The sequence below is a fragment of the Crotalus tigris genome, unplaced genomic scaffold (assembly GCF_016545835.1).
Source record: "Crotalus tigris isolate CLP2741 ecotype Arizona unplaced genomic scaffold, ASM1654583v1 scf7180000018831.1652172, whole genome shotgun sequence".
Taxonomy (NCBI): Eukaryota; Metazoa; Chordata; class Lepidosauria; order Squamata; family Viperidae; genus Crotalus; species Crotalus tigris.
In genome coordinates this window covers 1,032,622-1,051,480 of record NW_024097221.1, presented here as the reverse complement: position 1 = coordinate 1,051,480, position 18,859 = coordinate 1,032,622, and the positions used below count along the sequence as shown (strand labels likewise).

Below are 18,859 nucleotides of genomic sequence, written 5' to 3'. Positions count from 1 at the left end.
ATGCATCACATAAAATACATGATCTGCTTGTTTGGTTTCCAAATACCTTTGGTTTCTGATACTATATTTGAAATTATTTTCCATTAATATTTTTCTCATTAATAGTACCTACAAATACTAATAATATAGAATATTCTCAAAGAATTAACATAATTATCGTAACTGAGGAGTCTATATTTTTGTTACCATATATAGTATCAGGAAAAGTTGTCAACTAAACACAAAGAACAGTATTTGCTAACCTAAAAAAAACCCAGTAATTCTATAATCCCAATGTGATTAATTAACCTGTACTTTTATACAGGTTGGCTCTGTTCACAGAAGCAGACTCTTGTAACTACGCTCTGAACTAATTCATGAATTCTTGTGTAGGATTCATTAAGTACTATGCATGCAATTCTTACTGCTGGTTCAAAAGTTTTACAACACCCATATAGATAAATTGACAACATTGAGCCTGATGATTGTAACAAGTCAGATAAATGCATGTCCTTACTGGATAAATATCTTACAAACTTCTGGATCATCTTTAAGTGTTGAGAATGAAAAAAAAACTGTTCAAAGAATGTGCCTGTGGAGCTTTCATCAGTCATTGAAGATATGTTAAGGAATACAGGTTTTTTTTTTAATATAAACATGTTTATTTATCTCACTTGGAACTGCTGGCTGTAATTTCCCTTAAAAGGGGAAATGGATCAAAACATTTACTGGTGCTTTTCAAAAGAGAGCAATTTAAAGGGCACCAGCAAGGATTTGAGATTTCTCAAACCTTTAAGCTGCAGGGGGAAAAAGACATGTGACATGTAGTATGCATACCCATTAATTTCCATCAGTACCAGCATCAGTTATTAAGGTGGTAATACAGCAAGATTAAGTATTAATGACAGACAATGTGCAAATCATAAGGAATGATAAGGAATACCAATCCTTACAAACAGCATTGCTATCCAGGAAATGTGTTCAGGAGAGATCTCTTTCAATACTTCACATTTGAAAACACAAGTGGCTGTCCAGATTATATCTTCTATTTCTTACACAAAATTTTAAAGTGCCAATCAAAGCTTAATTTGGGGTTTACACAATTATAACAGATACACAAAACAATTAATGCATCCCTTTACCACAGCCAGTCAGACTAATAAAAAAGTGCTGTAGCTAAGGGTGTGCCTAAGCTGTTCACCAGTTTAATATCTAGTCAGGGCTCTTTATTATGCATGTAAATATTCAGGCGCTTCAATGAAACAGAAAAAGCTGAAATGTAGTTGTTCTATTAAGCCACACTTCACTTCCTCCATCTTTTTTAATGTAAAAGTTTAAATATATCAACTGTCTGAGTAAAACGTTTATGGGTTTACAGATTCTTATCCAAATTTGCTGCAGAACTATATGACATCAATGAAGTCAGTTGGATTATTTCTGCCTGTTCAATTAACTATAGACATTTTCTTTACTCTGAAACTGCCATTTTTGTTTTAAATCAAAGCAAGGGTCTGGATCTCATGTGCAAGGCTCAAGGTGACGATTAGGACAGAACATGCAGCGCAAACGGCATTTCTTTCCATATCCGGGTAATATAAAGCTGAAAACTGTAGTCTTGTCTTTATGGGCAATGAAAATAATCCCTTTACTATGAACTTCCTATAAAGGAAAACAGAGATAACTCTTCTGGTAACATGTATATAGTACACTGGCCAGTGTTTTTGGCGTTTTAAAAGTAATCTTGAGTATTAGATTAATTCACTTGCTGAGCATTCATTTGAGGCATTCCCCTGTTGGGTCTTGGGGGCCCTCCACGACCTAGAAAATAAAAATAATAATTTATTTTGGGACTGAGACTTGATTTCAGGAAGAACATTTATTTCTACATAAACTCTTACGTTTATTTAATGCTTGAAAATATTAGCCACTACTTGCCTTCTCAACAAAGAAATAGACTTCAGATGTACAGAAGCAATGCCCCTGAATGTGCAGAAATAATGCATGATTTCATACCAAAACCTTAAACATGTCCTACAAGTTCCTTACTCCATAGATACTATCCTACCCGAAACTTCTTTTCAGATAATATTTGAATGGAATGATAAAATATTACAGTCAATAACATGGTATACAATTCTAATCGGCTTGCTTGAGGTTCTGTGTGGTCCAGCAACAAAATGCAAATTATTGCCCAGAGAGAGGATTGAAACTTTTTTTTTCCAGAATAGTCAGCCACCTAACAAAAAATTTACTGATTTCCACACTAATGGCAACTGTGAAACAACAATTCTGATCAAATAATAGCATGAAAGGGAATATACAGTTGGAAAAATAAATTAACAACCATAATTATAAACTGCAACTATTAAAGAAACTGAATTGAAATACCTGAAAATATTCAACTCCAGAATCTCTATAAATATTCAAATCACAATTCAATTATTCACATTACCTCGAGGGGCTCCCCGAGGGCCACTTTGTCCAGAGCCACGTTTGAAATTCTGTTGATATCCATCCTGAAATAAAAAGACCAGTCAGTAGTGAAAAAACTAAAATTCAATATTCCAGTGTTTTAGAAGGAATTGTTTAAGCAAGGGCAAAAATAAAACAACAACAAAAAATTTCGAAGACCTAGAAAGGCTTCGTGACTATTGAATTTCATTTCATGACCCTTTTATCTTTGCTAATTGCCATTAACATTCTGTATACTCAAAAGATATTTGTCAAGCAATTGGGAATGAGGGAGATTAAAATGCATATTTACATACTCTGATATTTCCATATATTTAAAAAGCCAGCCAAGAATTCATTTATTTTGGATGATTTTGTTTTTTGAATAAGCAGTTGGCTATGAAAGTCTTTTTTACAGGGAAAAATAAAGGAGAATATGTGTAGATCAGGGATGAAATGAGGTTTACCTTGTTCAAAACAGAGTAAACCTAAGAATCCCAGAGTACTTTCAACTTTAAAAGTTAAAATGTGATCCAAAATTAATTTTTACTGAATTAATTTTAGATCCAATATATCTTCACAAGTAGTTATAAAACACATTTTATCTCCTATATAGTCTACATTCAAAAGATCATTTATAAAGTACACTTACCCGCTGGTAATTGGGATAGTCTCTTGGAGCATTAAACTGTGCCTGGGTGTAACCACTATTTGGAGTGTTAGTAAATGAAGGACGGTAGCCATCATATCCTCCTAAAAATCAGGTAAGACGATTACTAGATAGGATTATCTAATGTAATATAGATGAATATATTTATGATATATCCAGAAACAGCATCCTGTGCGCAAAGAACAATCCTTATTTTATTGAACCCTCTGAGAAAACACTACAAGGAAGGAGGAATGAGTATGTTGATTCCTGCTTGTAAATTATACAAATATGATCATGGAAAATTTCCTTACAAACAGAACACACTAGAACGTCACAATTCAATATTAGGTTGAAAATAAATTCTTCTTCTATCTATACCATACTTAACCTTTTAACATAAAATTACCAGATAAGTGTTTAAACTGCACCTGGGCTCCTGTGCACCATTCAGTGTCTTCAAGATTTCCTATTATATGCAAGATTTATTATAAATTATTTTAAGTGCATTAATAAATTCAGGCACCAAAATAAAGAATACCATCAAGAGCCATAGTTTGTATAAGTGAAAGACTTGCTTTTGTAAGCCAAGGAATAAGCCCTGAAAAAGATGCAGCCATTTAGCAGGTTACAGATGGAAAGTCACGTTTCAGTTTCATATACATTATACTAAACTTTTATCAAATCACTTCTAATTAGTTCCTTCTCATACTTTGTCCTTGTGTTATCTGCTTTGTTCTTTATTCACTAATATTACACTAGAGCAACTACTACAAAGTTTATGTAATGCTGCACTTTTTTGTTATTAAAAAATTAAAGCATGCTATGCTAATGCTTAAGCTTTTTGATATTCTGCATTTCTGAAAAACATTCAGAATTAATCTTAAAAGGTTTTTAAGTTTTTACCTCTAAACCCATTGGCTGGTCCCCTGTATCCATTCATTAAGCCTCGAGTGCCACGTGATCCACCACGAGACACTCCCCGGCTGTTATAATAAGGCTGACCGTTACGTGGGAACCCAGTATTCTGTTGTGGAGGCTGCTGGTGGTTACCTGCCACTTGATGCGACTGGTCCGGGGAACCATGGTAAGTGCCAACCACTAAAATGAAAAAAACCAAGACAGTACAAGAAGTTTGAATGTATACTCCAGTTTCCTAAAGACTCAAATAATATCAAGCTAACTCACCAATGTACTCTGCTTAAGAGCCACCAAGTAGGACAGTAAATGTTTACCTATCTAAAGAAAGATTGTTTGCAGAATTAAATCCAACATGGCAGTCTGAATTCCCTAAACATGTAGAATAGTCCCTACATTTCACATGATTTAAAGAATTCACTCTATAACTTCATCAATTTAGTTTCCTAAAGTTTTCTGGGGGGAGGAGGTCCCTTTTACCAGCTAGGATATGGGTTTTGTTCAATTTGGTGTATAAAAGCATCAACATTGATATTTATCCCACAGTATTTCCCCCTTTGTAAAACCATACAAATATTGTAGAACTGCTTTTTTCACAATACACACAATATGTTATATAAACTCCATCAGTAAAGAATTATTTAGGCTATTTCTCTTTAAAACATTTTTGAAAGTAAAGTATTCAGTTTTTCACAGTTTTACCTGTCTGAAGCTGCTGTTCTTGCTGAAGTTCTGATTGTTCTACTTGATGGGGCTGATTGGAGAATGTTGGGCTGTAACCGGTCTGGTACTGATTTTGTTGCTTTAGAGTTTCTGGCTCATTGACAGGAGGGACAGGTGCATTCATATTAAATACCTAGATGGAAAGTAAGTAAAAATCAGTTCAATTTTTAAACTAAAGATTCAAGGAATATTCCATAAACATTTCAAAAACATAGTTTAGTCTAGTGGTTAAGATACCGGGCTAGAAAGGCACCAGATATGAATTCTAGTCCCGCCTTAGGCATGAAAGCCAGCTGGGTGACCTTGGGCTGTCACTCTGTCTCAGCCCAACTCACCTCACAGGATTGTTGTTGTGGGGAAAACAGGAGGAAGGTGTGTTGGATATGTTCATCATCTTGAGTCATTTATAAAACAACAAAAGTGGGACACAAATAAAATAAAATAAAATAAACTACTAATGGTATTTAGAGAAAAATTGACCATTATCATGATACTGACATCCAAAATTTTTATCTACATTTTTAATATATTTAATGCTTACCGTTTGCATGGACTGGAATGGAGCTGCATTAACATTGATTCCGCTGCTATGCAAGGGTTTGCTAGAGGCAGCCTGAAATACCTGAGGCTGGGATGCAGCTGGAAGTGGCGATGATGTTGGTGTCTGATCTGTACTTAAGGTTATTGAAGCCTGACAAATAAAATTCAACTTAACATTAGCAAGCAAGACATCAATACCATTTTAAATTATGAAATAGGTTGTTGCTGATGAAGTGTGCCTAATAAAAATATAAAATCCCTCTTACATAGTATCCTCACTTTATTAAGAATAGAAAGATCCTAGTGTTCTACTCTGAATTAACTTTGAACGTGAAAAGATTACAGAAAGTAATTTCCTGTGCAGGTACAGTGAACCTACCAAGGCATTTCCTTGTCAATCAAATATCAATTATATCTGATCACCTTTTGATTAGATGAACAGTCTACCCAAATTTAAATTTTAAAAAATTGCTTCTAAAATGTTCAGGATCGGAACAAACAAACTTAAAAAGACATTCAAGTTAAAAAATTATCAACCTCCCCCCACCCTGATACCTAAAATAAATGGCTTCCAAGACTTTTTAAGAGGGGCACTCATCTATATATGCAAAACTCTTTCCCTTCCCAAGCATAATGAAGTCTCATAACTTGCCTGAATCTGGTCAACTGATTCTTTCTGAGGTCGCTGTTCTGTTGAATGAGAAGGCTGATACGTGGTCTGGGATGCTGTATATCCCTCACTTGTGGAAGAAACCAAGGGGACCTGTCAAAGTTTTAAAATTTAACAGAAACTCCATCTAGGGCCCCTCGGCAAATCCTTCGTTTGACTTTCATGAGTTTTACAGCTCTCTATGTTAGCAGCATTCTTCTGGATATTTATTCACATTTAGAAACTCTTTTCTAAAGGCTTTCATTTCTTCTAGTTCATCAAGTTCTTTTCTGACATTTTCCCCGAGTTTCTAGATAGGCCAAAATATTTAAAAAAAACTTCTGCAAATTCTAGTATTAGCAGGCTTTCATAGAATTTCTTTTTATATTACAGTAGTGCTCTGTGAGATGGATATACTAAGGATTATTATGACCATATAGTTTTTTTTTCATAATCTTTTAAGAATGCCTAGTAATTATACTAGCTGTACCAAATTTTCCAGTGATCCTTTCTACTTCTTCAAAAGGAGTAATTTGGATAGGAGATTCAGTTCATAGATCTTTACACAAGTTTAGTATAAAGCCCAGTCTCTGAACCAAGGCAAATTAAGTAACAATGACTGATGTAATAAGTAAGTGTGCCTATTACCGAAGATAAAGAAATGTTATCTTTTTTTTTCAAAGATTACTTACACAAATTTTCTAATTGCTGCCTAATCCAGAATTTCTCACACTGGGTCATGAATCCCAAGCGGGTCATAAGCAACGTAAATGGGAGGGGTTGAAAAATTTCTTAAAGTTGATTAAGTCTGTTGTTTGCAAGGCAGGAATGCTGTCAAATTTGCTGTTGTTCTGCATGGGCAAACCTTGCACCAGCAAAGTAGGAGCACATTAATCTCATCCGCATTTTGCCTGGGTAAGCCTGCATTGATTTGCAAAGCAGGAGGAAAGCCGTGAGCAAATTTTGAGAGATAATTAAATCTGTAAGTGTAGGCGCCTATCAAAGCCATTTGCTAATGACATTCCTACTTATGAGCATTCGTTTAGGAAAAAAACGACTCATGGCCATTGCAGTCTCCCTGCAGTCATGTGACTGTGACTCCAGCACTTGGCAACTATTGTGTATTTACAACAGTCAGTGTCCCACTGTCACGCAATCACAATTTGTGACATTCTCAGCCAACTTCCAACAAGCCAAGTCAATGGGGAAGCCAGCAGAGAAGGTCACAAGTCGTGGTCATGTCTCACTGAACAACCATGGTGATTGATTTATTGACTGTGGGAGAAAAGTTCATCAAACTGGGTGCAGTCACAAGACATCACAATAACCACACTGCTTAATTATTAATTTTCAAGTCCCTATTGTAGTATTACATCAAGGACTACTTATATTTGTTTTTATTTATTTGTTTGTTTAGTTCTTTTCATGTGCTAGGAAGGGAAAGGCTTCTGACATCATCAAATTAAGAACTTGTCTAATCTATAGAATTATAGACTCTATAGAACAGGTCTATACATTAGAAGACTAATGAACAACCTTTGCTGGAAACTAAATGATGCAAATGTAAATAGTTGTCCTGGAATTGTGGGAAGCTTTGACACTATTCAAAGTGGCATCATTCTGAACAAATCTGATGAGAATGGGCCTTGCAATGGTCTCAGTGTACTTCTCTGGACTGTGCACAGAAGGCAGTACTATGAGACTACTGATTACTACCATCTAGATTACTGGCCAATGGTATTCCATAGGGCTCCATGTTGTTGCCTATGCTCTTCTGTATTTATTAAACTGCAGGGAAAATTATCCATAGCTGCAGAATAAAGCACCAATAATATTCTAGCGACTCCCAATTCCACTTCTCCTTGCCACCTTTCTTGACATGACTAATATAGCTTACCATTACTCTTGAAAAGTAATCAGAAGCATCAGCTAGTACCAAACCTGCTTTAATTATTAATACTCAATGATTTTAACATTGATTTTAAATCTATATTTCCTATACTTATTTCCTATTTGTACTGTATTTTAACTAAGTATTCAACTGAACAGAAAATTAGGACATAAATAAAAAATGAACAGTAAAATAGAAGAGAATTCATTATATGCAATCTCAAAAATAACTGGAATGAATGCTACAGGTAGTCCTCAACTTACAACTGTTCATTGGATTCAAATTTGAACTGAATTAAATGAAATGAATTCAAACTTACAATGGCCTCAGAAAAAATGACTTACGGCCTGCTACTCACATTACCACCCTGGCGATCACATGATTGCAATTAGGTTGCTTGGCAGCCAGTTCATATTTATGACCAGCTGTAGCATCCTATGATCGTAATTTTCAACCTTCCCAACAAGCAACATTAATTGGGGAAGCTGGATTCACTTTACAATTATGATATAAAAATAGTATAAAATTGGGTCTGGTCATTAATGATTCCATTAAGGACCACATTGCTTAACAAATGAAATTCCACTCCAAATTATGGTCATAAATAGAGGACTACTTATACAAGAAAGTGTTCAAAAACACTCCTCTATGATTTTTTAAGGGACAGAAAAAACTACCTCTAAAGTGATGAAGATATTCATCACAGAACCAAGAATAAATTAAAAACCGGAATAAATTATTCAGCAGCCACCCTGAATATACCATTAAAATTGGCTTGCCCTACTATGTGGCATTCTATGCATACAATTACATTTCAAATGGTCAGTCACATAGAAACATAAGAGCTGGCACAAATTCAAATTATCAATAGCTTTGTTTAAATGTGCTAGAAATAAGGAAGTGTTAATATCCATTATAAAATGTTTCTTAAACTGTTACTTAAACAGTTTGTTTCCAAGTAATGTGTGTTCTTAAAACTGTCATTTATCAGAATTAAGTAATATAATTCATGCATTTGAAGAGGATTACAATCAGATTTTTTGAATTCTGCATATTTCTATAAGCATTACAGATTTAAAGTCTTTTATTATTTTTCCAAAAGTCTCTCCATTTGTGATCATGCCATACTGAAACTGCTAGTAAAAATTAGCATGATTTTTAGTTACAAGAAATGCTTACTCTATTCAGATTTTCATTTGTGGTTTTAATCATGGCTTCATCTTTAATCCTAATCCTTAATTTTAATAGAAATTTATTTAAGGAGTCCAATGAACCACTTACTGGCCCTAGAAAGAAATTTTTTAAAACTACAGTAATTAATTGGTATTTAAACTAACCTAACATATTTAGACTCAATAAAAACCGATGGAGCTGATGGTGACATATGAATGGACAAAAATTATACATTCTACAGACAATGCTCACTGGTTGTAAGCAACTATCTAGAAACGGTTGGGCAAGAAAACAGCATTTTGAAAGACTCTATGTGAAATTAATTAATGGTGATGATTCAATTAACCCCCAAATACTTTACTGGGATGGTTCTAATTTGGAAAGAATATTACAAACAAAAGTCACAATAACATGCTAATTCCAATACTAAAATAAAGCCAACTTCCACAATTAATTTCCAAGGGTGATTGTTACTTCAGAATTTTGAGTAGATGAAATATACTTTGATTATACTTATGAGTACATGAAATATATTTTGTTTCATGCATGAAAAAAATTGTGTCTGCCATGTTTGAAAATGTGTTAGAAAAAACCAGCCCATCTAACTTTCCTAGCACCTAACCTTAACTTTTTTTCTCCTCTGTTTAGCTATTTTTACACATCACTTGATCATTTTCCCTATGTCTCTCATTCTAAACACCTCTACTTCTATGTTTTTGGAATACGTACCGAGATGAAACATATTTCAATCCAAGCACAGACCACCTGAAACTAACTGACCACCCAACGTTTTGTATAACCCTAGTTTTAAGAGACTTTTGCTGCCTTCTCATTATGATGTCTCTATATGGGAGACATCACATAAATGTAAACGCCATAGAGGCATTGACAGATTTTTTTCTATGTAACTTCCCCATTGGAGTTAATGCTAAACTAAGCAGTATGCTAAGTTACTAGCTGTATCTTATTTTGAGTATGATGAGGTTCAAATGTTTTGAAAAAGTTTTATAAATATTTTTAATTGCTTGTGGATTCTCCTATAACCAGAGCAGGGCTTTTACATGGGCCTGGGGAAACTTTTTTTTCCTATATTTCCTTTCTAAAGCACACCTTCAATAGTTCCGGATGATAGGTCAAAATAGTGTGAAAGATACAAGCTCGGATTTTTAAAGGAAAACAGATTGCCTCAGTTTTGGTAATCTAGAAGTACAATATGAAAAGTTCATCCACTTCTAATTACATGCTAATGAAGAAAGTATTGTAGAACCTATTCAACAATTCCTAAATAAGGGGAAGAGGAAGTTTTAGAAAGAAATATTTAGCCATTAGTTATCAAGGGTTCTTACCTGTGTGGCTTCAGGTTGTATAGGAACCTGGGTTGTTTGTGTAAGTCTAGATTCAGCATGAACTAGAAACAGAATAATACAATCAATACAGAAATTAATACAGTGGACGTTTCTTTAAGCACAATGCCTCATTATGTTGCAGTTGATTACTATAATTTCTCCATGGGACTATGCTTAAAAATATCCAGAAATATCAGCTGGTTCAAAATGGATCGGGTAAGTTTCTAATCATACAAACTGAAATATGTAATTCGGTACTGAGAGAACTATTTTCTATTGCTTATAAGCAGTCACTGTAACCTCTAAAGTTGTAAACAAAGGACTGCCTCTTCCATTATAAACCTATCCACATATTAAAACCTGCAGGAGAAATTTCTTTTGCGGATTCCCCCAATTTCAAAGATAGACTGACTTGGATAAACATTTCAAAGGGACTTATTTCCTTAGGATGTGTGTTAAGTCCCGTTCTTTCCACTTTAAAAAGTATACTTAAAATGTGTCTTTTCAGCCAGACGTTTCAATATTATAATAACCTGCAAATATTTTTATTAAGCATCACTTTTTCCTTGTACAGTTGAACATTCTACAAATGGAAAGATGGAATATAAAATGGAGTGAAATGTAAAAATACTTAATTGCTTGAGTTTCATTGCTATTTTGCTACATAGTTCACATACAAACAATATTATATTACAGACCTGGAGGGCAAACCATCTGTGGTATCTGCAAAGTTTGTGGATTCATAGGCTGAGCTGAAACAATAGCAGGGTCAAGTGCTTGGTTCTCAAATTCCAGCATAGAGTCCTAGATAATTAAGTCAAAATTTAAGCCGGCTTCACTAGACATAAATTCTTACATTATTAAGACTAGATTTAAGACAGCTTCACCACAGACAAAATCAATGCAAATCAGTCAATGCCATTCTGTTTCAGTTCAATTGAAGAAAACAGTTCCCCACTTCAACAGGATTCTACACATATTTAAAAATACTGTAATTTTGTATTAATTAAATTATTAATTACCTGCATGAAGTTATATGGGCCTTGCATTTGCGCCATAAGGTCCTGCACTCGTTGTCTTCTAATAAGTGGATCTGCTTGAGCAACAGCTGTAAGTGTGTGTGCATCTGGAAGTGGGGGAGATGTAGCCTGTGCTTGCTGCTGGAGTGAATTTACCACCTACATTAAAAATAATCAATACAATTTCAGTCAGTCTACATTTAAATGGCAAATTGACAATATTATCTACTAGCAACCTTGTGGCAATAGTATATTTGTACTCCAGGAGGAAGAATATAAAGATAAATGTTTTGCAGTTTTAAATAGTTAAGATCTGGGTCATTATTTCCTTTAAAAAGTACAAAAATGGGAAGGATGATTTGAATGAAGCTAGCACTATATGCTATTAGCTTACTTAGAAACTGAAGAAGAAAGTAGATCTCTGTAAATAATAGCATGCTTAGGATTTTAATAATAATATGACAGTAATCAAAAGTTATTTTATACAGATAGTCCTCGACTTACGACCATTCATTTAACAACAGTTCAAAGTTACAATGGCCTTGGAAATAGAGAAATAGTGACTTACAACCCGTCCTCAAAGTTATAAACGTTGTACCACGCTTGCAGTAATGTGATCATAATTCGGGTGCTTGGCAACCAGTTCATATTTACTATTGTTGCAGCCTCTTGCAACACATGATAGCGATTTGAGATATTGCCAGCCAAGTTAATTCCATTTGGGAAGCCAGATTCTCTTAATAACCATGTGATTCACTTAATGACCATGGTAAAAATGGTAGCAAAATCAGGTTCGGTCATGCGACGGCTCACTTAATGACTGCACCACTTAGTGCTCCAAATTCCAGTCCTAACTATGGTGTAAATTGAGGACAACCTGTAGATACATCTTTATAAAGAGGAAAAGACTACATCCTTAAATTTAGAATCTAACTAAAATACATATTTAACTTAATGAGCTTACACAATTCCAACAACAGAGTTGGTATGCATTTATAAGAAAATGCTAACTGTATGATTGCTTATTTTTATTTTATATTAGTGCTCAAATATCCTTTATATCAATGATTCAGTGCTTGCTATTACTGTCGATACTCTATGCACAACCATACAGCTGCTGAAATTTTGCATTTTCATTGATTCTGATCCATTTGTGTTTTATATTGATAAAGGGTCAAACTATATCTGTAAGGATTTCTAGATAAACTAATACAGTATATAAAATAATAAATACAGGTAGTCCTCGAGTTACAACAGCTATTAAGACTGGAATTTTAGTCACTAAGCAATGCAGTTATAAAACACAATGTCACATGACCATATCACTTAATCTTGGCAATCCTTTCAGTCCCCATCATTAAGCAAGCACCTCTTTGCAACTTCCTACCAGCTTTCAATAACCAACGCCAGTGGGGAGCAAGGGGGCGCACATGTGGCCACGGAGACTGTGTGAATAGCGGGTAGGCACTGTACAAGTACAACTCTTGAGGGTGTGCAGTTGATCAGCATGGCACAAGTGCAGAAGGATGGGGGGAGGGTGCACGGTTGAGAGACTTATCAAAACAACTTGCAACTTTCTTTGCCATTTCCCCATTGACTTTGCTTGATGGAAGACCCAAAAGAATGTCACAAAATTGTGATCATGTAAGTGGAAGACAACTATTCCAAGTGCGAGTTAGTTGCCAAGCACCCAGCCAGAACTTCAAGGACCCATTATAAGTACCACTTGTTCAGCAATGTTGCAACTTTCAATAGTCGCTGAGCAAGTTGTTGTAACCCGAGGACTCCTATATTTGAAGAAAATATTCATTCCTGTCAAAGGGGTTTTTTTGAGAACTGGTTCAAGATTAATAATTCTATTTTAATTGTAATTATAAGTTATGAAGGAATTATAACTTACTGAAATTTCATAAAAGATATGTAACAATTTACCTCAACAGTTTCAACTGTCCATTCATCTACTTGTTCCTTTTCATTATTGCTGAACTGAGCCTCTGACATGAACTGTCTGTTTACATACTAAAATAAAAGTGAAAGAATACAACAATAAACCAACAACATTCATTCTAGAAAGGTGACTACAGTATTTCTACTAAAGAGTACCTCTGTTGATTCAACTTCACTTGGTTCAGTGTATTCTTCTGTTGGTTCTGGCTCTGTGAGGAAAATACACTCTTTACATAAAGCCTTTATTAAAATGAATGTTTATATTAATAATATTTAATTATTAAACTTCTATGCCTGATTTTCAGTAATTGTGGAAACCTCCAACAATCAAATAAATTAAAATAAAATAAAAAATAGTAAAAATACTCTTATTCATCTATATTTTAGCTGTGAAGTAAAATTATAACCACTAATTATTTCAATCCACAAAATACAGGTCTTAAAATCTGAGATATTTCATTATTTAATAGCTCTCTTGAACTGTATGTTTAATAAATATTGTGCCCTTCTGAAAACATTAAGTAGCTGGAACATGACTGTGTAACTCACAAATCTTCTCTTGTGCCCCTATTCCCCACCCCATCCGAGTATCCTAGGAACTAGCAGGCAAAACATTTCAACTCATTTTGTGGGTTGTGGAAATTTTAAGTAAAATAATGCCTTGAGTTAAGGGATCCATTCCACCCATTAACATCTCTCAAACATACTTCTTCTTGTTTGGAGGAAAGGGCAAAATGGATAACTGAGAAATTCGGCTCCCATTTTATATATTAAGCCTTTGAATAAACAAAGTCTAAAAATTCTGGTTTCTTCTTGTGACTTTTTCACTAAACATATACTCTTGTAAATCCAGAAGCTAACACCACATTTTTAAAAAAAAGATACAATTCCTGACTTCAAAAAAACTACAGATTTCTGTGGTTTGATTTAATAGATGCCTTGCTAGCCTAGTTTTTAAAGGCTGGCCAGTGTGACCTACATGTGACCAATTTATTTTGTATGAAAATAAATGTGAAAACAATTTAAAAATCAACTTCTAACTGTGTAGTGGAGTATAGCCTCTTATACGTGACATAGTATAGTAAGTAAACTACACTCAACAAATAACTACACACAAGGTTACAAAAATTCTACAAATCTATCTTGAGTATTTCTATACATTTTAACTCAGAAATAACTCCCATTGAGCAAAGTGGTATTCTTCAATTAACATGACTAGGATCAGAATCAGTTATTTCTTTTAATTACCAGCTTCTGTCACAGAATCTTCAACTGTGGGTGCAGATGCTGTCTCTTCTTCTTCACAAAGTCCATTTTGATGGTTGTGAGCACTGTCAAAATAACTTGTTTGAAGAATGCGTTCAACAATTTCTTTTAGGGCTTTATCTGTAACCATGAAAACAGCACTTTTTTATTGTGTCGCTTGCCAAATATCTTTACATTAACTACATGAGAGAGAAACTATCATTATGTTTCAATTATTCCATATTTTAAAAAGTACTTCAATTTTAAAAATTGTTTCTATTTACAGAAGTATATTAAAATGCATGTATATTTGTTGTAATATAAACAGAAATGCATTTTGACTGATTTTTGCTCAAGATTATATAATATACATATAATATTATATAAATGGAAAATACACATCATAAAATATTTGCTTTTAATATTTCTGTAAAATTATTAACAGGAACAAATATTTCAACCTGATACTTTCAACAAGGACAAACAAAAACGAAAAAGCGTTTTACTGGGCAGGCTTACTCTAGAGTATACTAGTGTACAACATTCTTCCTACGTCTACAATAAGCAGCCATCTTAATATTAATGAGCAACAAGAAATCTTACTTCCTTAAAAAAAATTAATTGAACCAAGTTAACTATAACCCAGATTCAACTGCCCAACATTGCTTAGAATTCTAGTATTACACAATAATGTTGTCTAGTATGTCTTCCAGAATCCAATGATCAGAGATGATCAAGTTAGCATGGCATTTGGGTCTTTTCAAATCAAGAACTGTCTTCAGAATTACTACCATATTAAGAGGACAATTCAATTAGAGGACATAATAAGGCAGCAAAGATGTCGCTTTTTATGGTATTTAACACAAAAGAACCACTTGAAGATCAAAGCCCAAGGCATACAGTGCTTCACAGAAGTTTGTAAGTCCTCTGAAAGGAGCCTACTGAGATAAATGATTGTGGAAGTGGTTCAAATATAAAATATTCAATGAATATAGCATTTACCACAAATTCTAAATTAGTCTTCTTTTATAGAAGAGATTTTTTTTTTAACAAAATCTAGTATTATCCAGTATGAGACTATTCAGGTTGTGCATCTTCTAATCAAGGGTACTAGTTTTATATAGGCATCAAGTTTCCTCATAAAATAATTTCTGTACAAATTGATTTCATTAGATATATTAGAATCTAGTATTTATTTTATTTATCAAATTTTTAAAACTGTACATTTGCATCACAGAGGGACTCTGGGAGGTGTACAAGTAAAAAACGTTAAAACATAAAAACAGTATACGAAATTTATAATTTAAAGGACAAGGATGAATTAAAATTAATATTAAAATTGTTGAAAAGGCAGGGGTAGGGCTTTCAGGGCACCAACCAGCGCATGGCTTTGTACTCTTCTGTGAGCCTGAAGCAAGGCCGCAGAACCATGTTTTTACACCTTTCTGAAACTATACTAGTAGGCCTTGAATTAGGATCACAATCTCAGTTATTGAGCAAAATGATCATTAAGTGAGACAATGAAAATCTTGATTGTCCTAGTTGCAGTCATTAAAGTGATTGTGCAGATCATTAAGCAGATATAATCCAGGTTTTAAAAAAATGTGAGAATGCCTCAGGGCAGTAGAAGAGCCCCGAGTGGCCTGATACAGGTTGCATACAAGTTGGAGGGATGCTGCAGTGGGAAGCAAATCTGGGGCAGCCAGGGAGTCCCGGGCTTGCTCCAGGCCCAGAAGTCTCATGAGAATGGAATATGTTTGCATGGGGTTCCCAAAGTCATCCGAGGTCATGTGTGGCTTTAGGAAACCTCTAAAGAATGAAACCTATTAGCTCAGGGCTTCTGAAGTTGGAAAGGGTTTCTGGAAGCTTCCAAAGTTGCATATGAATAGGCTTTGGGAAAGAAGGCCTGGTGTGATCTGGAGGTGCCTTGGGTAGCCTGCACAAGTTTCTCAACAGAAAAAAAAATGCCCAAAGGCAAGCAGAATGCAGAGATCTAGAGCACTAAGTGGCAAGAGCAATTGTGCCATTCCCCAAGGCTCATATGACTTGGAGAATGCAGCCAGGCCTGGGGCAGTTCTAGTTTAGACAATCTGCTAAAGCTTCAGGACTTTACCTCAGGTCCAGACTTGCACTGCTGAGTGCACTGGGCAGGAGACAGACAAGAGGTATAATTGCAGCACCCCACAGTATTAAGGGTATTGCTTTTTTATCTCATGTCTACAGGGGCACTGCAATGGCCATAACTTAGGGCCCACACCATAACTCTCGTAGTTTAGCACCATCGTAATTTCAAAGTCACTGAACAGTCATTAACGAAGAATTATCTGTATTGTTAAATTGACCTGGCTATCAGTTCATTCTTCTTCAGTTGGAGACATGAAATTTGTAATATTTTTCTGCATAATACACAATTTTATTTGAAAACCCCTTTTGCAAATCCAGTTTTTGCAAAGAAATATTTGCTAATCACTACCAGCAATATAATACAGGGAAACCTTTTTTTTTCCAGATGTCAATGCAATTGACCTTGCACGTAGCATACTAAATTTATGCTATGGTTTATGTCACTCGTATTGTTATGTCATTATAGAAATGATATAAATTAGGGTAAATTATATAAATCCCCATGATGTGATTTAATGGACATTCCTAAATGACCAACTTTCTTTCCAATTAGTCCATTAACACAAATAAAAAATGTTCTAATAACAACCTAGTAAATACACAATTTAATACATTGATTATGGGCCATCAAATTGTTTCTGACTCTGGCCACTAGGTAGATTTTCTTCACAACAATCTGTCCCTAACCTGGTGAACTCATTGCTACTATAACAGAGTCCATCCACCTTGCTGCTGATCATCTCTTCCTCTCTATCCTTCCATCTTTCTCAGCATCAGAGGGTTTTCCAAAGAAATTATGTATTTGCACAATGTGGCCAGACTAGGGTAATTTGAGTCTTCCTAGTCTTTTGTGTCTTGAGAGAGAACTGTTATTACCGTACATTCCAGCATATAAGACTGGGCGTATAAGACAACCCCCAACTTTTCCAGTTAAAATATAGAGTTTGGGCTATACTCACCGTATAAGACTACCCCTCTTCCAACGCACACCAAATAAAAATTAAAAAACATCAGATTTAGAGAGCTTTTGCTGATGATTTGGTTGTGACATTATCTCAACCGACAGATTCGGTTAGGGATCTGGTTGAAATTTTAACTCAGTATGGGAAGGTCTCTGTTTTAAGGTAAATAATAGTAAGACTAAAATATTATCGAAAAATATGTCTATGAAGGAAAAGGATATCTTGGCTAAATTAACAGGTTTTGAAATAGTGAGAAAGGTTAAATATTTAGGAGTATATATTACAGTTTCTAATGTTAAATTGTATAAAAATAATTATGAGACATTATGGGTTAAAGTGCAAAAGGATTTAAATGATTGGAAAAAATTACAGTTATCTTTGCTGGGGAGAATCTCAGCAGTTAAAATGAATATTCTTCCAAAGTTTCTTTTCTTGTTTCAAATGATACCTATTTTGAAAAAAGACGTTAATTTGGAGGAATGGCAGAAGGGGATTAATAAGTTTATTTGGGCAGGGAAAAAACCAAGAGTTAAGTTTAAGATTATACAAGATGCACGGAAAAGAGGAGGACTTAAGGCGCCTAATTTAAAATTGTATTATGATGCGGTGGTTTTAGCGCTGATTAGTGATTGGCTCAACTTAATAAAAATATCCTTTCTCTTGAGGGATGGGATTTATTATATGGATGGCATGCATATTTAATTTATGACAAAAAAGTGGATCAGGTTTTTAAATCCCATATTTTGAGACGTGCTTTGTTGCGTGTCTGGAAGAAGTATTATTATAGGTTAAATTATAAGATTCCAATTTGGGGGATTCCTGGACACGCAATAGAGGGAATATCTAGGGGAGTGAATTTGGATAGGATTTCTTATAAGGAATTACTTAGTTTGGTAGGGAAGGATTGGCAACTAAAGTCTTTAACTGAGCTGAAGCAAGAAAATATTGTACACTCTTGGTTTCAGTATAATCAATTATTAGTGAGGTGGAGTTTAGATCAAAAGGTTGGTAAAACAGATTAAAGATCAAACTCGAGCCCATATAAAGAGAATTTATAATGTTTTAATAGAATTGGATTCTGAAATGGAGTTAGTTAAAGATTGTATGGTTAAATGGGCTCAAAATATTCAAGAGCCGATTTTATTGGATATATGGGAGACAATTTGGGTTAGAAATGTAAAATTTACCCAAGCGCAAAATTTAAGAGAAAATTTTTATAAAATGTTTTATAGATGGCATTTGG

At 34.4% G+C, this 18,859-nt stretch overlaps 1 protein-coding gene across 4 annotated transcripts in view; it reads right to left on the bottom strand.

The window, feature by feature from the left end:
- Positions 1-617: 617 nt before the first annotated feature.
- CAPRIN1 (cell cycle associated protein 1) overlaps positions 618-18,859 on the bottom strand; it is a 38,314-nt gene continuing 20,072 nt past the window's right edge. For 2 of the 4 annotated variants that reach the window (XM_039356833.1, XM_039356834.1), the window contains exons 7-19: positions 14,534-14,671; positions 13,442-13,494; positions 13,271-13,357; positions 11,342-11,497; positions 11,018-11,123; positions 10,320-10,381; positions 5,913-6,023; positions 5,262-5,411; positions 4,700-4,853; positions 3,986-4,180; positions 3,083-3,183; positions 2,432-2,495; positions 618-1,797 (exon numbers count right to left, since the gene is read on the bottom strand). In XM_039356833.1, the coding sequence (XP_039212767.1) occupies positions 1,733-1,797; positions 2,432-2,495; positions 3,083-3,183; positions 3,986-4,180; positions 4,700-4,853; positions 5,262-5,411; positions 5,913-6,023; positions 10,320-10,381; positions 11,018-11,123; positions 11,342-11,497; positions 13,271-13,357; positions 13,442-13,494; positions 14,534-14,671 (1,442 nt within the window). In that variant the 3' untranslated portion in view covers positions 618-1,732. The remainder of the gene's footprint in view (positions 1,798-2,431; positions 2,496-3,082; positions 3,184-3,985; positions 4,181-4,699; positions 4,854-5,261; positions 5,412-5,912; positions 6,024-10,319; positions 10,382-11,017; positions 11,124-11,341; positions 11,498-13,270; positions 13,358-13,441; positions 13,495-14,533; positions 14,672-18,859) is intronic. The other 2 variants (XM_039356837.1, XM_039356835.1) reach the window with 2 other exon arrangements.